Raw genomic sequence first — 26,034 nt, 5'->3', positions numbered from 1 at the left:
CTTAACTTTCCTCCTGACAGCAGGGCTGAAGCAACTGAATCTGAATTTTGCCTTTGTTTGCCTTTCCCCCACAGTATTCTTGAACTGTGCTGCCAAAGCGGATATTGAATATGAAACACTATCAGCACTGTCCCACTCTGCTGGTAATGGGCCCCTGGCTTGCTCCGTATCTCTGTGAATCACTTCATTAGGTTCACAGACCTGCCAAAGGATATTTTAGAGATTTTCTTTTAAGACTGGAAAATAAAATATTAAGCACAACCATTTCTAGTGACAGCTTCTTTGTCCGTGAACTATTTTCATTCATTAGAAGCCATCTATTTAAAGGCCATAGTGTGTGGGAGAGGGGTAGGTGTTCCAAAAAAAGCCACTTCTTAATCCTAAAGCCAAAGTATGGTCTAATTTTCTTTGTTTTCCAGCTAGATTCACATATCTGAGGCACAGCCATGCCTTGAATAAGGCATGAGCATTACAGACACTCAACAAGGCCCCAATATCTAGGGCACCGTGATAAGAGCATAAACTCGGCTTTCACAGCAGGCAATTTTTTGATCACACAATTGGGGAGAGAAGCTTGACAACAAGCCCTGAAATGATGGAGAAATGCCTTCCTGCGTTTGCTGAGGTCCTGGAACTAACTCTCTGAGGATGAGTTCATGCAGGGAGCTTAACTTCAAGGGGGCTGAAGAGGAGCATGAAGCTCTTCATGACCTGCCAGTGCCAGCTCACCAGAGACCATCCTGGACAGCAGCAACACCATCGGTCCATGCAGTCAAGCAGATACCTCCCGCTGCTCAGGTAAGTAGCAGAAAATCAACTGTCATCCCTGTCTTTTCAGGAGAAGTGGGGCATTTCTGAGCCGGATCAAGGGCTTTTGCATTGTCCTGCAGGAAAAGGCAAGGTCACGGGGTGAGGGCAGGGCTGGGGTCTACGACCGCCTCGGTTTAGCTGCAACGCTCCTCCACGGCAAGGAGCTACAACATCTCTTCGCTCGGGATGAGTCTTCTTGCAGATGAAGGGACGGTGCACACCAAAATCCCTCTGCGAGAGTCCACGGCACGTGCGTCTCCTCGTAAGAGGCTGCAGGGACTCGGGGCACAAAATGGTTGCTGTCTGCACAAAGAAATATGAAGATGTAGTACACAGTAAACAAAGGCAACACTTCACAGCAGCGTACGGTACCGGCGACTCACCTCAGGTAAATATGCCACAGATGAATAATAAAAAGCCCACAGGCTGTTTGAAGTGGAGGCTGTCATGGAAACCCTGGCAGCGAGCAGCATCCTTTAGTGGAATCGCTTAGGAGTGACAGAATAAAGGGCAACATTTCTTGGGAGGGAGGCAGGATCCAGGGATTAAACACTCCAAGCAAGCCTGAAGTTTGGGCTCGGCAGCTCTTTGACAGGCTGCCCGTCCAACCCAGGACAAATCACAGTCTTTCAGTTCCTTGCCTGCAAACCAGGGAGGATTTTCCCCCATTTCCCGCAGTTCGTTAGACCTGTTTGGGCATAAGCCCTTCAGGACGACAAATATCTCTAGCTGACTCTTTTTCAAACCTGGTTTTATCTGCTCCCCGCCGAAAGATCACAACACGCGACGTTCATTTTGCTCCCCCGGCTCATCGGTGTGCGGCGCGCCCTCCTCGTGGCGTTCGGTGTCGGGATTTATGTCTTAATCGGCATCCCCGAAACCACTCCAGAATGAGGGCAGACAACGTGATAAATGCAAGAACCTGCCCTCCCTTCGGTGCCTTTTCCGTAACGCTCCCCCTTCCAGGCAGCGTTAGCTGTTTTATCGCTTCCTCGGAAGGAAAGCACAGCCGAGGCCCCAAACCTCGCAGCAGCAGGGCGCTGGAGATAAGGCAGGGAAAATATTTCACTCGCAAGGAAACTGTGCTCATCTCGCAGTAACGTCCCCATCCTCTGGAATCCGAGGCAATAATTACAGCAATTTGTAGATAATTATTCGTTAATTAAAAACAGGCTTGCTGGGTACAGTTACCAATTTCCTCTGCTGGCTGCATAGGGCTGTGCAAAGAGACACTGGGGGATTGAAGATTTTGTAAAATCATCCACTTGTTCATTTCGGAAAAGGGCCCCAGTGGTCGTCTCCTCCCTCTCCCCACATCCTGGCAGGTCTGATTCATTATCCTAAGATATCCCAGAGAGATACATGCCTGGATTCCCCTTGGAGATTTCCAATGAAGGTGACTGCTGCATCTCCCCGCAGCAGCCTATTTCCATGGTTAATTTAATGGCCCATGCTCTCACAGCTTCATTTCCATCCACATTTGAACTAGCAGCTCCTCAAGAAGAAGTCGGGACCCCAAATGGAGGTGACAAGCCTGCAAGTTGCTCCCTTCCATCCTATATTCATGATAGTAGTAAGGATCACCCAAAATGAACAGCGTGCAGATGGAGTCAAAGCTGGGCGCAAACTGCAAACCACTGTCTTAAATAGTGCTGGTTTTAGATGATTATTCTGCCTCAGGTGGGGCAGTCTGTGGTTCCTGGAAGGTGTCTGGTGAGCTGTCCAGGCAGAGTTTCCATGCCAGCTGTGAGAAGAAGCAGTGACAGGATTTCAGACATCCCCCACTACATACAGCACTCATGAGGAGCATGTCTCTGGATGATGCCATTCACAAGGAGCCAGGATTTTGAGTCCTGTGAGTCCTAGAGGGCCCTGTCTCGTGCCCTGCTTCTCCTGTGCAGCATACTTTCTCCTGGGCCCACCATCATCCAGGCTGGGTGACCTACTGGGGTGGGACATGCATCCCATCCTGCTAATCCACCCAGGTTCCCTTTGCGTGGAAACCATGAGGTGATGGAGGATGTGTCCCTAGCCTCATCAGAGGGGAAGTCAGAAAGCAGCTATTGTGTACACCTGGGGCTCTTTGGGTCCCACAGTGCAAACATAACCCAAGGTACAACCACACCTACATCTCTCCATCACTTGACCATGTCTGCAGAGCAGCAGGAGATGAGGGGGGAGGCACACATCAGACTCCATGGAGTCAGCTCAGGTCTAACAGGGCTTATTAGGTCTGTGCTGGACCCCAACTGACTTCTGAAGACTGTTCCAGGGTATTTACACCATGGGAACCTGCTGCAGGATCCCACATAGCTCCAGGGCCAGGAGAGATGGTTTAGCCCTGGAAGTAGGAAAGTCCCATTGCACCTGATCTACTGCAGGATCAAGCTAGGTCTGGGCAGTCTGTCTGGATGTCCCTTCTTCTGTGGCACTGAGGAAACAGCTCATGGGGAACTGAGAGTTGGCTGTGTGGGTTGTACACCACAGGAGAACCAAAAGCACAAGTATAAATCCTCGGGGAAAAACAAACCCACAGGGAAGCTTAATAAGAAGAGAAAGTGAGCCTCCTTCTGGTTGCAGCAGAGCTGGTTGGAGCCACAGTGACAAGGAAGGGACCAAGGAATGAAACTGTCATTTTGACATTACGTGTGCAGCAGCAGGTTCCTCTCTAGCCCCTGTTTCCAGAGGGACCCAGCCCTTAGCCCTGTATCCCCACCCTGTACGGGGAGGGCATCAGCTCAGAGCAAAACAGCAGTGACAATGAGAACAAACCAGTGATAATGGGGGGAAGCAAATTAGACTGTCAATACCCTCTTCACGGTAATAATCTCATGGGTTGTTAGTCACACAGGGCTGGCTTTGCCCCTCTAATTTTCTCCTGTACCTAGGCTTCGTGTTCATCTCATCACCTTAGCGGCTGAGTGCCTGCAGCACGTACGGAGGAATCACAATTAGGCAAAGTGGCTGGGTGTCATGATATATGGGACTACGTCTCTGCTTCAGCAGCATGGAAAGCTAGCAAAGAGCCGCGATTAAACACCGGGTTAATTAGTACATTTAATTAGCTCTCAGTTATTAAATCCTTTCAGACCCTTAGATAAATCGCTCAAAGTACAAAACATTCCTTAGAAATGCTCTTATTTATTCCCTTCCTCTCTCTCCAGGTGTGCGTAGGGCTGGGAAGCTCCAGCTCTCCTTCTGCATATTCAGGCAGGAAGAGAGTCCATCCTAGCCTCAGTGGCCCAGCATCAGGCTCTGAGATAATCCTTGAATTTTCAAATTTGCAAATTCATAGTTTCTCTGAGAGGGGAAGAGGCAGCACCCTACTGACATGGGCAACACTAGGAGGAAAGGGAGTAGTGTTGGGAAGAAGCAGGGAGCAAGGGCTCCTCTTCACCCTGCAAGAGAAAAATGGATTCATAGAGGTTGGCCATGGACCTAATCACCCAGCAGCGTGTCCCTTTCCATGTCGGCTTCCTCTGAGGCTGCAGCAGACAGGCACAGGATTCCTGCAGGGAAAGAGGGCAGAAAGAAATGAGTAGAAGCACAAACAGGAGAGGAATTTCTCATGCAGGCTTCAGAGCTTCCCAGTCACAGTGCCAGCCAAATTCAGGGATAGGAAAAGCTCTCCCAGGGTCCTGCGAGAAGAGTCTCTTGCATCCATCCCCTGAAAGATTTGCCTGTGGTTTTGGTGTTCCTCCTCACAGTCCACAAATGTGCCTCTGTTTCAAAGGCCTGGAGCAGCTGCAAGCCTGCACCTTCGAGTGTGTGGTGATCCTGTGCTCACCCACCGCATGGATCTGCTGAGACCCACAGAGTCCACTGAGCTTCAGCTGGCCCAGGGCAGCCCTGCCAGAGGCTGTTCCTTGTTCTGCTAGGGGATTTGCTTTTGGTAGGTGAGTCCAGTTTCTGAGATGACCTTGGAGACCCACCCAATGCATTTATCAAGGTTTCTTTCCTAAGGAGACAGTGGAGCAAAGAGCCCTGCTCTCTGAGCAAGAAAAACACTCGTGTCCCCCATGACCTGAGGGCTTTTAAGAGAGAAGACTGTGCAGTGAAGAGCAAGGCCAGGTTGGACCTGGATAATTGTACCTGAACAACACAGGTACAGTGAGATTGGGCTGTGGGCAGAAGGGAGAACTGATTCCTATAGAGTCAAATCTATAAGCCAGGCTCTTTTTAGTTCATTGAGAAACTGAGGTTTGGGTCTAAGGAAGGGGGTTTCAGCATTTTCAGCACTGAGCCCTGCTCTTTCCTAGTTATTAACAGCTGTAAGGATGGATAGGGAATTCATGTCCTCCTGATGTTTGCTGCTGACCTAGACCCTTAGGCTGAGAATTAATGGGAGCAAAGGGCTACCTTGGACATGGCTTGCTTAAGGGAGTTTGCTTAGGAAAAGAATAACAGTAGAGGATTAAGCCGAAGGATATTGCTTGCTGCATTGTGAAAGACATACAATAAGGATTTACCTAGTACTTGTTTGTGATTCTAATAATTCTAAATGATCCGAAAGAAGAAAGCAAAAGCTGGGATAAGTTCCTATTACTCAGCAAACCAATATTTGGGGAGCAAAAATGCAGTTTTCTGGAAGATACCATTCCCTTTTTTTCCCCACAGTTTTAAAAGGTATTTAATCCTACTTAAGCCTAAATATGAAAGTATTTGATTCTGGGATCTACAAATTACGCCTTCAGCAAATCAACGTGGAAAAATTGGGGAACAAAGTAGCTATTCTGAGAACCATAAGAAACCATAACCATATCCTAGGACTATATCTTGGAAGTCAAGGCTGACCTTTTAACAGCTGACAATAGTCCTAAAATGGTTTCTTATCATTGAAAGCCCAATCTAATATAAATTAGAATAAATTAAAAGCTATCACTGACTTTCATGGGTATTGGATTAGACCATATAAAACCCCCTGAATGCTGAAAACCCAAGAAAATTATCATGGTAAATCTAATTCCACAGAAGTCCTACAGGCTTTAAACCATTGCTCTACAGTCCCATTAAGAATGGGTTTCTATTTAGCTCATGAATAATTCACCTTTCTTTTTCTTCTGATAGATGATGAGTCCCACGACAGTGAAGCCTAAGCCCAGCACAAAGGCCAGCGCTCCAGTCAGCTTCTTGCCCCCACCAGATCCAGAGTGTGTCTCTGTTGGAAGAGGAGTCCAGAGAGTTAGGGTTCAGGCTAGACATTGCTTTCCCATAAAATATCTTTGCCAGTTTCCTGACTGTTCTGTTAGAGCTACATGTGACCCTTCCCAAGACTTCCTGGTCTTCCCATTTTCATTTTCTTACCCCAGTCCATGGTGATGGGTGCTGGTAGGCTGATATGCTCCACCTGGCAAGTATAGACATCCCCTTGCTTGGGTGTAACTCCCAAAGTGACCAGGATCTGGAAAGACCAATCTCCATTTGGGAGGAGGTCCTCATACACAACTTTGCCCGTCTCCTCCTGCCCATTTTTGAACCACCTGATCTTGATTTCAGAGGGATAAAACCTTGTTGCAGAACAAGCCAGCTTGTTGGGATTGCCTAATGGCTCTGTTTGCACAGGAAAAATTTTCACTCTGGGCATAACTGAAAAAAAAAAAAGAAGTGAGACAGAGAACCCTGGAAATCAGGTCCCTCCTTTCCTTCTGCCCCATCCTCCTCAGGAATTTTTCCCAGTGACAGGATCTATGGAAATCATATGGATTTGTCCCCAAAACCCATTTGTCAACCCGTCTTTCAGTCCAGACCCATTGCCTTCAACATGAGCTTGCATTACACCTTTCCCAGCCACGTTTATTTTAATCTTCTTTCTTTCTTCCCTCAGTGAAGGACCATCATGAAAGATGCACTCTGCTTCTACCAGAAAACTCTAATAGGGGCATTTCATGTCTTCTCCCATCTCTGAGGTGGATCCATTGCTCCAGGAGTTGGTGGGAGGGGAGATGCATTTGTGAGGCTTTGGAGTACCTGTTCCAAGCTGTTTGGCAGGGCTCCTCCAAGACATTTCCTTCAGTCTCAGCCTCATAATAAAGATGTTACCCACTCTGGTCCTTGGCACTTATTCTCCCTTTCTCCCACTGAGGTCAAACCTATGTCCCGTCCTCTGACATCCAGGAGCTGCCAAACAGGGAACTGGCAGAAGGAGATAGATGTGGTCCTAAGATGAGGAAGCCAAAGTTGCCCATGCCACTCTCCTTCTCTTCTCCTCTCCTCTCCTCTCCTCTCCTCTCCTCTCCTCAAAAGACTCACCTGTCCTGTTCATCAGACTCTGAAACCTCCTCTGGTTATAATTGCAGAATTTCTCTCTCGAAGCCCACAGGTAACTGAGCCACTGCAGCCTGTTCCAATACGCAGCGATTTCTCGGCCCAGGTCTGTGCGGGCCACGTAGAAACCCACCTCGCTGTCGTAGTAACAGATCTCCTGCTGGTCCCAGATGAACCTGTCCAGGTACCTCACCTGCTGAGTGCCATCCGTGTAGTGACACTCATGTTTACGCTGCAGTAGGAAATGGTCTGGGGGATACACATGGGACAAGGTCAGGAAATCAGTATGGACATCACCCTTTGCTGCAACTTTCCCTTAATCCTGAAGCCAGCCCATCCCACTCTGGTTTCTTGTCTGTGCAAGGGAAATGCTGATCCCTCAGCTCACAGCTGGGTGGACGGAAATCTGCTTCCAGCCCCACGATCTTTGCTCACCTGGAAGGTCTGTGCAGAGAGCCATGTTGATCCTCAGCATGATCATCACTGTCAGAGTCACAATCCAGGAGGTCTTGAACTCAGGAATCCCCAGAGAGGCCATCGTTCCTCGGGTGGGGAAAAAAAGAGCTACAAGAGAGAGACAGGCTGGTAACAGCTATGTTCCAGGCCAAAATAGGAAGTTATCAGCAAAGCTCTGAGTGGAAGAATTTGAGGAAGTTCACAAACGCTGAGGGGATTGGACAGCCCCTAGCTAAGGACCCAGTCAATGCCAGAACTAGGCAACATCACTGGTAACCAGGTAGGAAAGGGTTCAATTTCTGCCTTTCACTAGAATCTTTTCTGGAGGAAACTAGAATAAGGGTTTCATCAGCAGACACTCCAAGCTCTATCAGAGCAGAACAGTCAGCAAAGTATCTCAGATATTGCTGTGCAACTCCCTGGGCTCCACCCTTGGTGACGGCTCCTTCCTGGGACCCAGGCTTGCTGTCTGAAGACTGCAAATTCAGCCTAACCTCATCACAGGGAGCTTAGAGCATTTCTGAGCATTGTATTTATTCAGCCCCCAACCCAAGAAATGGAATCACAAAGTTGGCCCTGTCCTGAAACCCAGAGTCAGTCATGCCAAGTCATGAGTGCTACCTCTGACAGAAGGACAGGGTCTCCCCATTTCCCCCTCCACTGGGAAATGTAAAGTTGTGAGTAGAAAATTTTACAGCACAAGGTAAAAAACAGCTTTTTTGTCTACTTCTGGTTGTTGGGATTTTTTTCAGTGAAGGGTTCAGAAAAAAAATGGAAGTTGGGAGAGAAAGAATGAAATATCTAAAGCAGTGTTTGTTTAGGAAAAATCAACTTTATTTATTGGAAGAAATGTGTTCATATTGTATCCCATTTCACTGGAAAGTTACTGCTGTGAAACAAAGAAACACAAATTCTTTATTTTGGAATAAAGACAAATGTGCTTCACTTTGGCTTACCAAGATATCACTGAAAAAAAGGACAGCACTATCCAATCCCAGTGTCCCTGTTCCTGTATCTGAGGCATAGAAGGATGTTGATTACATATATGTTTCGTACAAGGGCTTTAAGGACACCAAATGGCATCCACTGATACAGTGGGAAGGTTTCATAATAGTGGGAAGTCTGCCAGCTTGAAGAACTGCATATTATCCACAGGTTAATGAGGATTAATCTGCCTTATTCTTCTTCCTTTTGAGAGGACATGTAGATGCCCTGCATGCATATTCCTCTATTGATCCAGAAGGCACTATTCTGACCTTCAAGTAGAAGGTACAAGCTGATCTCCTGGCAATGTAGTCAAAGAGATGCTGGACTTCCAGGGGATGCTCAGGACTCAATATCAGAGGTCCATAAACAACAGACACTGATGCTGAATAAGAACACTCACTGCAAGAGTCCTCCAAGTCCAAAAGAGCTGCTGAAATGCCACTGCTGGGAAAAACATCCTCTCAGAAGGAGAGATAGAAAAGATTTCCTCATGCCCAGCCCTCAGGGCACAGTTTTCCATAACAATATCTTCAATGTGCAGAAAACAGGCTCATATCAGCAGACACCAGAGAGATGAGAGGCTTCTTGTAGAAGAAGGAATTTGATTTCTTGCTTGGCATCACTCCAGCTCTGCTCCTCGCCTTTGTTAGGACCTCCCCATCTCTGCCCAAATGTCGGATGGTACCTTGTGTAGGTATGCATTGGCTTCCCCAGATCCTCCTCCTTGCTAGGGAACGCTCCATTTCTTTAATGGATGATGCCTTGACTTGGAAATCCTCTTTCCCAGTTGCACTTTTTGAGGACTGAGGAAAGTCACAAGTCCAAATAATCACCACAGGAATGTTCTGGCTATAAGGGAGGCTAAAGAATCAGAAGGGATCAAGACAAACTTACTTCAAAAGCAGAACTGCATGGAGTTCTTCCTCCTCCACCTTCTAGAAAGGACAAAGTGAAGAAACAGAAAGTTGTTGAGGCATGAGTGGGGGACTCCATGTGGAGACAGAGTCTGCAGCTAAAGCACCAGGAAGAAACTGGTTTCCCATCACTGCTCCAAGTTTTGTCCGCAGAATCTCTCCCCAGCTGAGAGTAAAAGAGAATCACTATTTCTCACCGTCCTTTAAACTTCCCTACCTGCGAATACTCCAACAATTGGCTTCCTGCCTCCCAGCTCAGACTTACACTATTAATCTAATCCACAAACAGCACCAGAATACCCTGTTGCTCTTATCCATAGTCAGCAGTCCCACACCATCTCTTCTGGTCACAGGTTTTCCCGTAGGTTTTTCTCCTATCTGCCACATCTTTCTGCTGTTACCCAGAGCTAACCCAGACTCTCCTTTAGGATCTTCTGACCCTTGGCCTGGAGCAAATCCACCGCTCACATGCCAGCTAGAGAGCCATTCTGCTATGAGACATCCCAGTCTTCAGCCAGCCTCAGCAGCAATCTCCTCGGGCCATGGCATTTGTGCACTGAAACATCCCCTTCCCGTGCACATCAAAAGGCGCTGATTGAGGCTATGCTTCTAGTCCAGCTCCCCCTGCCCTTTCTGCATTCCTCCCCGCAGTCTCCTGTCCTTTCTCTAAATGCTGCAACCATCCGGTTACGCCTGTGCCCCTGCTCTGCACCTCTAATTCCTCAGGAAGGCCTTTCAAGGGAGCTCAGAGCCCATGGTCTAGCCCCAGAGCTGCGGGTGGGGACATCAGCCAAGCAGGAACAAAGAGAGAGGTGGAGGAAGGCCCTGGCAAGCAGCTCAGGGACTTTGAGGACAAGATGCTTTTCATCCGTAGATAAAAAACATCACAGGGAAAGTCCAAACCAGGTATCTACAAAGTGTTTCTCTTCTCCTTCCCATGAGCCCAGCTTGTTCCCTTTAAATGAGGTCTCTGGTCAGCGATTCTTTTGTTACCCGAGACTTTGCAACGAGGCAGGGGTTTGTCTCCATACAAGCCTGGTGTCTCTATCAAAGCTCCCTTACAGCACCTCGTGGCCCCAGGACATCTCACCACTGCTACTCAGGAGGGGAAAGAGGTGGGCACAGCGAGGCTGAGGGTGAAACCATTTCACCCAGCATACTCCTAGGAATGGTGCCTGGAGATGGACTAGCCTCTGACCAACCGGCTAGCAACATCAGAGACAGGTTCAGCTGCTGCTTTTCAGCAGTATAATTGCACAAAAGAGAGAAAACTCACAGACCAGGCAGCCACCAGACAAAAGGGAAGCACATGCACAGCAGAGCAGGTAGCAAAACTCTGGGCTGCATGGGGAAGCCACGCTGATTTTATCCTTTTTTAACTCTCGGCTTCTTCAACACTGCTTTTCATCCCACAATTCAGAGTAGCTGGAAGAAGCAGATGGTCAGCAGGTGAAAAAAATATAAAGGAGAAGGGTCTTGCCCCCAAAACAGGACTCACAGCACAGAACTCAGTCCCGCTTCCCACTGCTTATCAATTCCTTTATCGCAGCGTGTAGGAAAGCAAGCCCTGGCAGCGGCTTATCACCCAAGAGCAGCGGTGCGATAACAGGGGGATCCAGAAGGACAGCATGTGGCCGGCCATCCCTGAAATGCTCTGTCGGCCAGGGATGCGGCATCCTAAAGCCGCACTGCCACCACAAGGAGCAGCCTCTCCCTTCAGCCTGTTCCAGCCTTCCTGTGTGAGAGGCCTCTGAGCTGGCCTGGCTGAAAACCCAATTTTATTCGCTTTTCCCCCAAAGGGTGAGGCTGCAGCCAGACCAGTCCTTGATGCCCTCGTGCAAGGGGGCGGTGGGAACGTGCCGCCCGGCCGAGGCTCCTCAGGCAGAGGAGGCAGCGATGGTGCTGCCAAGCCCGGAGTGAGCAACAGGATCCCTTGCCCTGCCACAGGGATCCCTTACCCTGGGAATGGGGATCCCTTGCCCCCTCCATCATTTGCCCCTGCCATAAGGATCCCTTACCCCCCCCCCCCATGGGGATCCCCTCCCTCCACCACGGGGATCCCTTACCCTCACCATGGGGATCCCTTGCCCCCATCAGGGGATCCTTTACCCCCACCATAGGGATCCCTGCCCCTGCCATGGGGATTCCTTGCCCCCACCGGGAGATCCCTTGACCCTGCCATAGGGATTCATTGCCCCCACCATGGGGATCCCTTACCCTCACCTCGGGATTCCTTCCCCCCACCATGGGGAACCCTTCCCCCACCACGGGGACCTCTTACTCCTGCCATAAGGATCCCAAGCCCCCACTGGGGGATCCCTTGCCCCCACCAGGGGGTCCCCTGCCGCCGCCGCCATGGCCGGCCCGGCCCCGCGCGCCCCGGCCACGCCGCCCCTCCCGCGGGAACTACACCTCCCAGAGCCCCTTGCGCCGCGCGGCGGAAGGGGCGGCCCTTCGGCGGGTCGCGGCGCTCTTCCCCTCCGATTGGCTCCCCGGGGCAGCCCGCCAGCGGCCATTGGCGGCAGCGGTCACGTGAGGCGGCCTGCGGGGCGGGCGCCGTGGCAACGGCAGCGGCGGGAGCCGGGTCGCTTCGCGGCGGGGGGCGCCGCGCCGGCGGAGCGAGGCCCGGCCCGGCCCGCGGGCGGCGGAGCGGGGGCCGGCGCCATGTTGGCGGCGCGGCGCGGCTGGCGGGCCCTGCGCCGCTGCGCCGCGCTGCCCCCGGCCCGGGCGGCGGCGAGGCTGCGGGTGCGCCAGGCCCTGGCGGCGCGGGAGCCGGCGGGCGGCGCGGCCGTGCGGGTGCAGGTGCGCGGCGCCGGGGCCGGGGCCGGGGGGCCGGGAGCCTCGCCAGCCGCCGTTGTGGAGCAGGGCCGGCCGCGGGCAGCGGGCTTTGCGGCGGCGTGGCTCGTTCCCCGCCTTTGCCGGGGATCCGAGGGACGGGGCGTCGTCCCTCCCCCTTTTAGTGCAAGTCCTTGGGCTCCGAGGGCGGCAGCGTCCGTGTTTCTGGATGAAGCAGCCTGTGAAGCGGTGGGAGTATTGACACAAAAATACCCAGCCCGCTGGTATGCCTGCACGTGCGCAGACGTGGCCTAGCGGGGCAGGAAGGAGCTGATCCAGTAGAGAGGCTTCCCAGCTGTAGTTTATGAACAACGCAAGCTGGAACAGACTGTTGCCTGAGCTGGTGATACGGCCTTTCTGCTGCCCTAGGCCTTTGTCGTTGTGTTGCTCCTCTCTTGTGCTCCTGGCACAGGTGTTTTTGCATTAAACTGCACTGAGGAACTGATCTAGCTTAAAACCAAGCTTATGATGGCCGGGTTCGGTTACCGAAACGCGTGGTCTGCTCCGAGTTGGAGCTGTCGCTGCGCGCTGCCTCTGGTGGGTTATGAAGCGGCTGAGATGCTGCTGCCGCAGCCTCCACTGCTCCAGTGCCTGCCTGTGGATGTGCTCTTATTGCCCGTGGTAGGATGCACAGCTCATCTCATTGCTTTACTAAATCCCCGAACAGCCTGATGAGGTGGGAAGAAGCTCTTGAGAATATTCCTGTGTTTAGGGCCTTTGTGCATTTCAGAAAGGAGCCCTTATGAGGAATGGAACTAAGAAAAACATCAGCCGTTATACATTAAGCATTAGACATCAGGTATAATGTATATGATGCGTTCTAGGGATTTAACAAGCTTCTGAAACACATATGTGCAATGGCTGCAGACATGTTACTGTGCCAAATACCTTTTAAACACCTGTTGCTTTCGCCATAAGAATATTAGGATGTCCAGATGATCAGACCTTAGTTTATTTAGGCTCTTTTCTTGTTTCTTGCATTAGTTACTGCTTCAGGTGGGACGCCCTGCAAAGGACTTTCAGATAAATGCCTCCCTGGAGAGAAGACTGAAGTTGTGGTAAACAGTTGGTATATTTAGGTTCATGGCATTATAATCTTCCGTAGTTCTTCCCCCTGAGCCCAATTTAGTAGATACTTACTGTTCAGAGGGGAGCTGTTAGGGTTCTCTGTAAATACCTAAGACAGGTTTAAAATGTTTGGTGCATCTTAACTGGGAAGTAAGATCTGGATTTGACTGTCTCTAGTACTCATGTGTCTCTTCATGTGAGCCTGCATAATGCCTTACCTGTGTTAGTGGTCATGCTGTAATTTTAAAAATCGTTTTTACTTTTGGTACTGTTTAATTCTTGTGGTTTCTTCAGTCTAGACAATAGAATTAGGCTGCTTAGATTTTTTTTTTTTTCCTCCTGGTCTAAAATCCCTAGAGCACTTGCTCAGTTTGAAGTCATTGAAACTACTTGGACACTTAAACAACAGACAAAACTGTTTGGAAAAATGAGGCCCATTTAGTTGTTTAATCAACACTGTGTTCTGTTATTCTCTACAGTATTTTTGTAAGATGAATTGGAAGCACCCCAGCGGGTATTTTTTCTTTTAAAGCCAACTTTGCCTTAACTCTAGTGTGTTAAGGAACAGCTAAGGGAGTTGTATTTTGGATGCTATTGCTTCTGCTTGGTGTCTGGGTATTGACTGTAAATTTTAATTTCTTTGAAAATCTGACAAACTCAAGTCATTGCCCTGACATGTACATGGCCGGTTCTGCTGTTTTGCTGGTATAGAGAGCTGTTGTGTAGTATTTTTTTTTAGTTCAAACTGGGTGAGAGTGCACTCTTTTTTCTTTTTCTTTTTTTTTTTTTTCTTTTCTTTGTGGGGAACAGTGTGTGTGTGTTCAGGAAGGTTGGTAACATTTCAAACAATAATAATTTGTTAAATTGTAGTGGCGATTTTTCAAATTTCAATTAGAAAATGATTTTGGTTTTGAAGTGTAAGGAGAAACATCCAAAACTGTCAGAACATTAATTTTGCATTAATATTTAACTTTCACCTGAATCTATTGGCCATGACATCATTGTTGTAGCAGCCCTATGACTTAGGACACATAAGCACTTAAACACATTTCAGTTAGGATCTTCCTACAGGTGATTCTATGTACAGCAAAAAATACGATACTAAAATCATAAAAATAACCTTGCTCGTGTTATCTTAACGAACTGTGCATTCCTAGCTTCATTGCAGTGAGAAGTGTTTTGAAGGGACACTGCAAATAAGCACATTGCTAGAATGCTTCTCATCTTCAAAGTGCTTGGCCAATTTCAGTATCCTCAGCTCCTGAGATATGCTGGTAGATCTTAGTGATCTCCGCTGTACTGATGCGGAAAGTTGGTGCTTCTGCCTGAGGTTTTGCTCCCGTTTTCTTTGAAGTCAGTAGCAAAACTGACACTGATTTTTGTTGCCCTTAAAGGAATATTTCCTTTGACTTCAATAAGCTGAAATAGGTCTGAAATGGTGCGTCCAGCTCAGTTGGAAGAGGAGCGTAACTACACTGAGTTCATGCCAAGCAGTAACAAACTTCTCTTTTTGTTTACCTCTAGGGCTGGGTCCGCTCTGTCCGATCCCAGAAGGAGGTTTTGTTCTTGCATATAAATGATGGAAGTTCTCTGGAAAACCTCCAGGTGGTTGCTGATCCCAGCCTGGGAACTAGGTATGTCAGTTTGAGATATTGGAGAAATATGTGTGTTGATCAGTGTTTGGAGAGATCTGCTCAGGCCTTCTGTCTTGTACCAGTGACTCTTGAGGCTGCTGGAAGAACATCCAGCAGCTGGAACCTGACCACAGGAAAGGCACAACTCCAGTTTGAGGCCTCTAGATGTGTTTTTAGGATGAAAAGTGTCTGACCACTCTGTCTGCACTTAGCTGAAGCCTTGTGGTTCAGCTTCCAGGTCCCTGGGATTAATATGAACCTCATTTTCTTAATGACTGTAGCTGTGTGGGTGTTCTGGACTGCCTTGTCCTAAACTCTTCTGTAGCTCTGTGAATCTGTTCATGTTGCCACCTATACATATAATAAGTTTTCATTTCATCAATTCTACGAGATGCTGTAGCCATAGGGCTTAATCTCAAGTGGTCCAGCAAAATTAATGGGCCTGTTTCTTCTGAATGTAGTTGATTGTGTCAGTGCTTGGTTAGTTTGTGGTGTTCTTGGTTTCTTAGAGACCTGACTTTTGGAAGCGCAGTGGAAGTGCAAGGGAAACTGGTCAAAAGTCCTCACAGGATGCAAAACATGGAGCTGAAAGCTGAAACGATTCGTGTGGTGGGACCTTGTGATACTTGGGTATGTCACTGCAGCAGGCAGTCCAGCTGGTAGGATCGCTTTGGGAAGTGAAATTCAAAAGTCCAGGTATCTAACAGAGCATGCTACGTACAGTATTTTCTTTAAGTCTGAATGCTCCCACAGGCTCTGATCCCTCACTGGTGTATACGGGGGCTAGTACATCAAAGGAGAAACAAATAGATGGGAACGCCATGAAAGCTCTCTTCTGGGGCAGAGCTGTTTCCGCGTGGAAACTGATGCAAGTGCTGGCATCTGAGTGTGCCTTTGCCCCACCCTGAACTTACCTGTGCCGGCTGGTTTCCATGCTGTAAGTTTGGCCTGGATGCAAAGGGGGGAAGCAGAGAGACTGGCTAAATACTACAGATTGTGCAGGCAGAAGAACTGTATCTGCCACGTGCATCAACATGTGCGTTTGGACCCAGCTCACTATTCCAGTAGTAAGATGGGCATCTGTCCTCAAGGAGGCTCAACGTTCAAAGGGTGGAGTGTTTTCAGAATGTGACTGCCTTCTTTTGTGTTTATGGTTCTTGCTCTGGCCCCAAGGGTTATAAAATCCACAAAATAACTAGAAAAGATAGGCAAAAGCAATTATTTTTTTTTCTCTGCTCTGTAATACAGATGGAATTTTAGTAGGCAGCGATGGTATTTCATGGATAGCAGTAAAATTATATTGACTTTATGTTCTCATCCTTTTGTTTTTTTTCACTTGTTGCTTTTAGGCATTCCCCCTGAAAATGAAGGAGAGGCACCCTCTGGAGTATGTCCGACAGTTCCCTCACCTGCGATGCAGGAACAACACGCTCAGCTCCCTCTTGAGAGTCCGCAGCGAAGCCACTGCAGCGATCCACTCGTTCTTCAAGGTAGTCCCTTCTGCACTGAGTCTTGTGTGTCGAACGCTCCCCCGGGCTGGGTTTCGCAGTAACATGTTAAGAGGGATGGAGCATGGTGTTTTGCCTACAGGGTATGGATTTGGCACCCAGTGGTTTTCTTTTCAGGTCTGGGCCTGATTGAGGCCTTGGCCGGACCGTGGCTTACGATCAAGTTAGCACATCTGTGGTCTTGTTAGTGTGTTACCACCCGTTTCCTGTTAGTTGTTTTATCCCTTTCGCTAAGCTGCAGTATAATTGTCTGCGAGTGTGTGTGGTCTGTGGAACACAATGCAATATGGAGTCATTTAACCCATCTTCAGCAGTGACCTTGCAGTCCTTGGACAGAAGCCTCCTCCCACATGGAAAAATCTGTGATGCTGGATGGCTACAGACAAACTGACTCAGAGCTTCATGTTATTCCTTTCAGTTCTTACCTTTCTATTACTGCATTACAAGTCTGTCTGGATGCTGTTACTTCAGATTAAGAGACTCCTGTTTTGATGCATCTTAAACTGATGTACGGGAGGCACCTGTATCTCATCGATGACTGATCAACACTCTTAAGCTGTGAGCTCTGGTACAGGCCGTGTACAGGCAGTGGCAGCAGGGGACAGTGGATTAACACTGATTCCAGATGCCGTATAGAGAGTGTGAGATTCTCTGCGGGAGTGGATAAAGAAAGGTTGCAAGTCCTGTAGCACACTTGAGGCCTTTCTTTTAAAGCTGTTCATTGAAATAAACTTGTCTGTGGCTTTGGTTCGAGTAAAACAAAGCGTTCTGATTACAAAGTTCATATGTAGTAATTATTTCATGTACTGACCCAAAGAAAAGGTCCGAATTCTTGAGATTGAATTTCTGGTCCTGAATTTGCTTACAGTGGCAGAGCAGGCTGGCTATTTGTTTGAAATTGCATGGTGCTTAGAAGAGTTTTAAGAGGCTCGATAGAGATAATATGTCAGGTAAAGCTGCTGTTGGTTTCGGTTTTGTGCCAGCTCTTGATAGACAATCTGACTCTGTTTGGGAATCGGTTTGTGCTAGTGTCTAGCCACTAGATGGCATTACCTACAACAGTTTGTAATTTCAAAACGGGACAAGGAAGCCAGCTGAGGTACAAAACAGCATCTTATTCTGGCAAAGACTTTAATTCTCCAAAGTGACTCCAGCTCAAACTGTGACATATCTTCCTGGTTAAAATGCTCAAGAGCTGAGTAGTATTAAAAATACAAATTATTGTTAACTTCAGCAGCAGGTGTATTAAAGTTAAGACTAAATATTTGCAAATGCTTATGTCACAGCTCTCACCACACCAGGGGCATGCCTGTGGTTAGTTTCATTTCTGATGAAAGGGAAGTGGTCTTTTTTCAATTGCCACCTGCATCTTCCCAAGAAAGCTGCAGTCTCAGGCTTGGCATTGTCAGAACATACGATAACTAGAAAATATAACCACACTGTTTTCACTGTGCAAAACTGAAAAGAGCTTAATGGTGAAAGAAGATAAATGGGATTTTAAACATACCCTGAAAAGTCACCCAAACTCTCTGTAACTTTAAAAAAAAAAAAAAATAGCCTAATCATTTCCAGCCAGCAGTGAATGACTAATGGCAAATGGCTTAGTTTTGGATATTGAAGGCTAAAATGTCATTTTTAAGTCTTTCCCTGAGTATTGTGGTCCACATGGAATAGGAACATTGTTCTGCAGCACAGTGAAATGGTGTGGTGTGAATGGCAACCTCCACTTTGTAGATTAGTGGCCTTGACAAACCTGTAAAGTAGTTAATGTGACTTGAAGTATTTCAGGAGCTTTAATGAGGAGAGCTGTGCAAGAGCTTTTTATGGGATCCACAATCTTGGACACCAGTCTTCTGATCCCTGCAGTTCTCATTCCTTTCCAGAGCATGCAAAGGGTCTTCTGTGTGAAATGTATTTCTCTGCTCATGCAGTGGTTACAGCTGCTGTAATTTGGGCAATAGTCCACTGTGATTTGGTGTGAGGATGGGAGGTTGTGCCACTAGCATGGCTCTGGAGCAAGCATAGGATTATGGAACAGACCTGCATTTTGTGTTTGTAGGCTAAAACCACCCTCCCCAGGCAAAGCAAGCAGTTCTGGCTCAAAACCACCTTTCTGTGTTGTAACTGGATCTTTGTGAGGAGATCAGCAAACTAGGCTCTTTGCACCTGTAACCAAAATAGCCTCGAGCTGACTGTAGGGACTCTGCTCCTTTTTGGCCATGTTAGGTTACTTCCACAAAATACTCTGCATGTCCTTATAAGCTCTTTGGTCTAACTTGGCTTTAGTTTGATTCACAGGATAAGCTGTAAATCCTGCTGCTCTCTTCCTAGCCTTTTAACTAGCTGGTGCTAAGGACTAGGGCCTGTGGTGTGAATGGTAGATTTCTGCTACTCTGGTGAAAGCTGTGAAACTTTAGCTTTTAAAGGCAACTTCTTTTTATTAGTGTTCTGTGTAAATAGACAATGAGATATGCTTCACCATTGCCTGTATCATGGTAATGCTGAGACACCCTGATTTTAAAGGGTCTCTCTTTGTGCTAGGCATTACAGCAATGCAGAGAAAACCAGTTCCTTTTGCTGAAAGTTGAAATCTGGTAGTACTAGGTTCTTGTTTGGCTCTGATTCCTTAGCATCCACAGGTATGATCTCTGCACTTCACCAGAAAGATCTTGTCAGTGCAGACTAGTCAAGGAAGGAGATGGTTAGAAGAGTTCTGCTCCCAGCTTTGCCTCCAGCTTGCTGTATGGGATTTGTCTAAAGTCTGTTTGATATACCCTTCCTTTGAAAATTGGGTTGCAGTTGTTCTAAAAGTCTGTGGCTGCATTGCGGAGAAACTCAGAGAACAGGCCTTTTCTTCCTACAGTCTTCCTGGCTTTGGAGGCTTCTGCTGGATAGGTAAACCGTTATTTGAATGGGTGATTCTCTGAGTACCTAGAATATGACCAAGCCAGGGTTCTTATACCCTGTCTTAAAATCAGCTTGACTTTGAGGTATGACTGACATTTACACTGTGGCTGGGTGATTTAACGATGCTCTCCCATGCAGTGCATGATTTCTGGTATCTAACACACCTGAACATTTCTTTCAGTGAAGAGCACTAAAAGGTTGTCCTCTGCCCAAACTCTGACTTCCAAAAGCTGGTAGAAACTGAGGAGTTGAGGCTGTAGGGGTCAAATTTGGTAGAAACTGGCCAAAGAAACCCATCGTTGGAGGAGGTGAAAAGAAAGGGGAATAGTATAGAAACAGATACGAAAAAAAGTAGCCATGGCATAAATCTCTTAGGAAACATGGAGAAAAAGCCAAAGCAGTACACTTGGATTTGTAAATCATGCTAGTATTTAGCTAGTCCCATATCTTTGCCCATGTAAGGCAGAAGTTGCCTGAAAGGTTGCATATGTTGTCCTGGTTGGGGACTAATAGCTGTGTTATGATGTGTAATTGTTGATGTCATCCTTCAAGCTCATGCTTGATAATTTTAATTAGTTAACTTTTAGTGTCCTGTCTGTTCCAGGAAAGTGGCTACGTGCATATTCATACCCCCATAATTACATCAAATGACTGTGAAGGTGCTGGGGAACTCTTTCAAATTGAGGTAAGTTGGTTTGGGTAGGATTTGCTTTGCTTTTTGCTTGCAGAGCAATTCTGGAGTCATTGAAGGTTAGAGGAAGCATTTGTCTTTATAAAGCCTTTCCTTTATGTAGTTCTGTGATTATTTTTTTAATATAGTAGTCCTTTGCCTCAACTAATAATTGAGACAGAGGTAGAGAGATGCATTACTTTTTTTCTTTTCTTTTCTTTTCTTTGGTGTTTTGTGTGTTAATCAGCACTTTTTGTACTGATGAGGTTTTTCTATTCCTGGTGCTGTGGAAAAGTTTACAAAGAATAGCAGAGAAACATGGAACATATTAATAAACAGAAAGATCTGATCATAAGAACCCAAGAGATGGGATGGGACATTTGGGACTGCCTGCTACACACAAATACTTCTTAGCTCTGATATGGAGAATATAATTTACCTGGCTTCTCCTCCTTTGAACCATGAGATAACTCCTTAAAAGAAAAGCAGCAATTTTTTTAAAACTGCTTTTCACCTGTGTATATAGTCTTCTCTAAAAGCTACTCTTGTTGTATGTAGGAATTCTTCCCACCAATATTGCCAGCTCTCCCTCCACCAAGCTACTGTCACAATCTGTCATTTATTAAGTGCTAGCAGAAAGCCTTAACATCTCTGGTGAAAACCTTCTATGTAACTTGAGTACAGCTATAACCATTGAGATCTTCCCCACACATTTCTCATGATTCCTAACCCCCACATCCATAAATCATGAGAAATTCCATCTGCCCTTTATATTTCTACATTTGAAATGTACTCTTCTGCCTCAAACAATTGCGTCTATTGCCACTTATGTTTATTGGCTCCAGCCTTGCTGGTGAATCATCTCAAAGCAAAAGAAAAATTGCTGAAATAGCAGTTGCTTGCTGTGAGGTCACATCTTCCACTGCCTGCACAGCCTCATGACAGAAAACCTCCATGCATTGGTTCTTTAGGATCTCGAGGCCTAACCTGTGCTCCTAGTGATTCCCTCCCCGACCAGTCCAGAACAGGACGTGTGGCTCAGCTTTTTGCTTGCTGTGACAATAGAGTTGATTAGCTAAACTAAATCATTCCTGCTGAATTGAGATCCCTTAATGCTACCAAAGGTTTGCTCCAGGCTGTTGCATGCAAATTAAGATGTGAAAACAAGTGATACTTAATGATGAAAACATTATACAGTTTGCAGCTGTACAGTATATTATGTCTTTGGTACAAATTGTATCCACTTGAAAGCTGTAAAGGATGCAGGACTACAGCGTAGGTGGCTTGTAGTAACAGAAGCACTGATGCAAATGTTGATTGAGGTGGTAAAAGCGCGAGACTGAAACTTTTATAAACTGGATTTTAACTAAATGCATGGTTTAGGGCAAATTGTTAATCTCACTCCAGTGTGATTGCTTATGTGTAAAATGATGCCTGTCGTGGGGAAACATGGTGACAGCTGTGCTTGAAAGGTGCGGAGTAATTGCCGAATCATATCCCATTAGATGGTCTGTGCCACAAAGACAGGACTTCAGAAACTTGCAGCAGCACTTGCTGCTAGGAAGTGGGAAATTCTCCCTGATTTCCTGTTTCCTTTTGGAGGAGCAGTTCATCATCTGGTGTAATTTAGTGGGGACTTGGTTTTGTTTCTTCAAACCTCTGCTCAGATTTTGTCTTGGCTAACAGAGAGCCAAGACCACTTTCTATCCTGCTGTGACCACTTCACTCACCTGGAACAGTGAGACTGTTTCTTGCAAGTGGAAATCTGGGGGAAATTAAGCCTTTCTTGGGCCATGGATGTGCTGCTCTCAGACAGATAAAAATCAGAGTAACAGTGTTCTTGCTGTATTCATATCAAAACCTGTATATGCTTCTAATCAAACGAAACATCAACACACTCCCAGACTTCTGTGTTACATCACTCTTAAACCAACCCTAAATTCACTACTTGCACAGGGCAGGGAGAGAGTGAATTACTGTTGTTCTTATATTTAAGCAGTAGCCAAGAATTATGGTGATAGGACGGAGTGAGTGATCTGCAAAGTAGATTCTTTAAATTAAAAAATACATAAACCCTGGGTTTGTGGTTTCAGAACTAATCCTCCAGTTGTGACCAGAACATAAATTGATGTCCCCTTGCTCCTGAACTTCTAGTAGTTAAGATATATCTACTGTTTGAAGTGCATGAAGCTTATAGTCTTGCCAGTTTAGCTCCCCTGCTGCTGGTGGATAAAGTTGAAAACTTTGGATCAGTAGCCTTTAGGGCCCTAGTAGAGGCTGCGTTTAGCTCCCCTGTCAACCTGTGTCTTTTAATAGCTGTCTTCTCTTGACTGGCAGTTTTAATCCTCTAATTAATGTCTAGTTGCTGTTCAGACCTGTGCATTCTTTAGAGATGGTGGAAAGTGAAGGGAAGAGGAATCTGCTTTTACACGAGACCTGAAGAGATGGGGAAATAGTATCTTGAATTAAAAGGGAAAGGCTTTCTAAAGGCATATGGTCCTTTATTCCTAGACCTCTTCATCCAGTAGGATTTGTGTTTGTTTATATGTCCGGCTTCCTCATTATCTTTGTTTGGTTTTGTGAGTACTGATTAGTCTGTGCATAGTTTGGGATTTTCTCATAGTAGGACTTGGGACAGGGGTGGAGGGGAATCCCTTTCCTCTCTGCTAGGCAAATCAATTAGGAAAATATTTTAAAATGAAATACCCTAACAATAAATCACACTAAAAAGAGAGTGATAACCTGAGGAGAGAGGAAAAAAAAAAATTGCAGAATGGCAAGAACTTCAGAGAAAACCTGTTTACCACAGTTGGTGATGCGGGGGGAGAAAGCTAGGTTTGAGGAGAAACTGCCTGAAGCATTAAAAAAGCCAGCAAGACCCTAACCAGTGTGCAGAACATCAGCAATACCAACTTGCAGGTTTTTGCACATTGGACTGTAACTTCTTCTGGTGGAAACAGAGGCAGGAGGTCCTCTTGCATGTGAGGCCTTCTTTAAAATGAACTCACCGAAAGCACCAAAAGAGCTTTGAATGTTGAAAGCTGGATTTTAGTAGAATGCAAAGTAGGACAAGGTAACTCTTGAAATAGGGAGAATTCAGATTCAGGGTGAGATGGCCCATTTTATTTTATTTTAATTTAATCTGAGAATAATTCCTCTGCCTCAGCTCTCTGAGCTCCTCAGGGCAGATCCTTTCCTCACAGTTCTTTTTCATGTAGTGACTTTGGCCGTTGCAAGAAGTTTTACACAGTCCCTTTCTGGGGATGCCTCATAGGGAATCCTCCTTTCTTTCACATTTGTGGCTTGGCTGCGTGTCTGCTGCCAACTGTTTTCAGTATCCTCCTGCTCAGTCTGTTGTGTTGAAGGCTCCATGCTTTCTGGCTCTCTTGCTCTGTCTTTTCTTCTTTGAACGCTTGAAAGTTTCTTTATTGGACTGTCCTCAGTTGCTGTGAGGAAGATGCAGTCTCCTCTACCCTCCGGAAGAGTCTTCCTGACCCAGTGCGCATCAGCCAGTACGAGGCCTGAGGCAGCCACCTTCCCTGCTGCGCAGCCGTAGCCTTTCAAAAAAACTCAGCATGCAGCAAGTGAGAAAGCGCAACAGCTGTATTGGCATTCACACCTCTTTAAAGTAGATCTCACATGTGTTTTGTATTGCCTTTATTGACATCCAGGTATTGTTCTCTTCTGATATGCATCCAGAGATGGTGGCGTGTGGTTTTTGTGGGTGTTTGGGTTTTTTGTTTGTTTTTTTGTTTTTTTTTTCCCCTCCACATGCTCACAGGAATGAATGTGAAAGTTTCTAGATCCATGAAGAATGCAGGTCCATGGTCTTGCCTACCATGGAACCAGAAATATGTACATCTATTTGCTGAAGATGTAGAAATTTACACCTACCATTCCCTCAGTACTTCTAAAAAATAGCCTTGTCAGCTCCAAAGGAGGCTGGGATCTGTTGGGGAGAATCATGGTTAAACTCAATAGTATTAATGTCAGATGTTTCCCCTTTAGAGATGCGTTGTGATCTGGGAGGCAGCCAGTACCTAGGAGACTGAGCCTTCAGAGAGCTTTTCAGCAGAGATGGGAATAAGCTGGGACTCGGCTGAGGGGAGGCTTGCTCTCTTCTTTTCCTGACTCTCCCACTTTCTATTTGTTTCTACCTGCTGCATCTCTGCCCCTAATTCTATTCCATATTTATGAGATGTTTCTCTCTGCAGAACCAGCTGCAATTTCCCAGTGTCTAGCTGAACATTGCCACTGCCCAATATTGTCCAGCTTACCAGAATTAGGACTGGAACTGCAAGGAGGTCTTTTGGGAAGTTAAGTTTTGCAGCATTTGTCTAAAATGAAAAACCCACTCGCATATTAGAATGGGACATCACAGAGGACAGGTCCAGATTAAAGTTCTGGTACCATGAAGTTTCAACAGCATCATCTCATGGGCCGGTAAGAGAGCTCGAGCAGTGATTTCTGTGGGCTTTTCAAGTCTTCTCTGATCCCTTCCTGCATTTGGCTTGCATGGAGTGAAAGGCAGAATCAAACGGTTTATACTTCCCTGAAGCTAATTGCCCAAAGCAAAAAGTTAATACAAGACTGACATCAAAGGGAATAATTTTAAATGAAATCATTAGACATTTGAGGAGAAGGAGAGCAAAACAAGTACTAAATCCAGTTGTTCTCGTATTTAGAATGAGAATAAAAAGCCTTTGATGTTGACTTCCAATCCTGGCGTGTTCAGAGTGCGTTTACTCTGAGACATTAAGATGTTCTTTCAGAAAGATTCCCCCTCTCCACCCTGTAACTTGGGCAGTTTTACACTAGACAGTGCAGAGAACTTGAAAGCAAACAAAATATTTCTCCCCGTCTTTTATCAAGTAGGTATTTTTGGATTTGCAAGTGAGAGAAAAGTCCATCTAAATGAACTAAAAGCACCACAATGTTGTTACTTCATTTGCTAGTCCAAGACATGAAAAACAGTCTCACTCAATGTCAGCAATGAAGGGATAGCATTATTTGCTATTTTTAATTTGGCTTCTATCATTTATTACACATGCCTGCTTATAATAAAGAAGCAGGCTTGATCCAAAGGGTTGAGCGTGAATCTGCATCACAGATGCTTGAAAATATTGGCCTGTTTCTGTGTTTGGATGTGTAAAATGGAGGAGGAACCACCTCGACTGAGTTTGTCAGTATTTGCATATGTGAAATGGGAAGCTGCTAATTATAGGATACTGCCTTGCTGAAGTGGTCGCTCCTGCTCCTGAGGGAAAAGGGAGGCATTTCGTCTTCCCTGGAGTGGCAGGTGAATTAATTTTGCAGCTCACAACACCCATTCATCAAGCTTTGTATCAAGTGGGCAGCTCTTAGGAAGAAGTGATCAGGATGGTGAGGAGGGGGTAAAATTTTATCTAAATTTTGCTACGTTTGCTCTGCACCTTCTGTTAGGACCAGCCTGTCAGCTCCTTGCAATGCACAGTTGCATCTCAGGATCTGAGTGGCCTCTATCAAACTGGTTGCAGGTTTTGAAAAGTCCAGTTGCACTGCAATCTTCAGTCATCCTCCAGTCACTTGCTGTTGTCTCTATTTTCCCCTTGCCTCACTGAGATTACATCTGATTTGGAGATGAAAAATGACGTAAAGTCATATAAATAAACCAAGCTCCAGCTCCTGCAGACAGCTGTATCCTGTTTGTGGATGTGGGGGGAAGCTTTGAGATTTCATGGCTGATTCCTTCTGTTCTTTTCCTGCTTCCAGTCCGTCCCTTTCTTGTTGTTTAAAAGTTGCATCCTACAGGATTAGGTGGGATTTTTCACTTGAGGAGCAAGGAATGTAGCCGAACTGAACTTCCAATAGGAGAAACCAACTGTGGAGTGGTAGCTCTTCTGCTCTTCTCTCTAGAGTTTTAGCCATGGCCCTCCAGCTGTGGTATGTGGATGTTTGCATATTTATTCATATTCTTATTGTTCCTGAACAAATACTTGGGT

The 26,034-nt window shown here is 46.4% G+C and overlaps 2 protein-coding genes across 6 annotated transcripts in view; one reads left to right on the top strand and one right to left on the bottom strand.

Annotated features, from left to right (window-relative positions):
- Nucleotides 1-3,877: 3,877 nt before the first annotated feature.
- On the bottom strand, nucleotides 3,878-7,839 carry LOC106494630 (rano class II histocompatibility antigen, A beta chain-like). 2 transcript variants are annotated; one of them, XM_013954926.2, is made up of 5 exons: nucleotides 7,510-7,839; nucleotides 7,060-7,323; nucleotides 6,115-6,396; nucleotides 5,858-5,968; nucleotides 3,878-4,319 (listed from the first exon to the last, which is right to left on the bottom strand). In XM_013954926.2, exons 1-5 carry the CDS (start codon nucleotides 7,610-7,612, stop codon nucleotides 4,249-4,251), a joined length of 831 nt encoding a protein of 276 aa, XP_013810380.2. In that variant the 5' UTR covers nucleotides 7,613-7,839; the 3' UTR covers nucleotides 3,878-4,248. The 2 variants fall into 2 exon arrangements, with proteins under 2 accessions (XP_013810380.2, XP_067145717.1); XM_067289616.1 differs by having other exon boundaries at nucleotides 3,878-4,208.
- A 4,256-nt stretch (nucleotides 7,840-12,095) lies between these two features.
- NARS2 (asparaginyl-tRNA synthetase 2, mitochondrial) overlaps nucleotides 12,096-26,034 on the top strand; it is a 51,309-nt gene continuing 37,370 nt past the window's right edge. For 2 of the 4 annotated variants that reach the window (XR_010886655.1, XM_067313628.1), the window contains exons 1-5: nucleotides 12,096-12,233; nucleotides 14,859-14,968; nucleotides 15,478-15,598; nucleotides 16,318-16,458; nucleotides 19,988-20,068. Coding sequence is in view for 3 of the 4 variants with exons in the window: in XM_067313628.1 (XP_067169729.1) it covers nucleotides 12,096-12,233; nucleotides 14,859-14,968; nucleotides 15,478-15,598; nucleotides 16,318-16,458; nucleotides 19,988-20,068 (591 nt within the window). In the remaining variant the exon portion in view is untranslated. Of the gene's footprint in view, nucleotides 12,234-12,327; nucleotides 13,066-13,250; nucleotides 13,336-14,858; nucleotides 14,969-15,477; nucleotides 15,599-16,317; nucleotides 16,459-19,987; nucleotides 20,069-26,034 lie in introns of those variants that run through there. The other 2 variants (XM_067313845.1, XM_013954966.2) reach the window with 2 other exon arrangements.

The sequence above is a fragment of the Apteryx mantelli genome, chromosome 1 (genome assembly GCF_036417845.1).
Source record: "Apteryx mantelli isolate bAptMan1 chromosome 1, bAptMan1.hap1, whole genome shotgun sequence".
Taxonomy (NCBI): domain Eukaryota; kingdom Metazoa; phylum Chordata; class Aves; order Apterygiformes; family Apterygidae; genus Apteryx; species Apteryx mantelli.
Note: the sequence above shows the minus strand (reverse complement) of the source record. Positions and strands in the feature narration are given on the sequence as shown.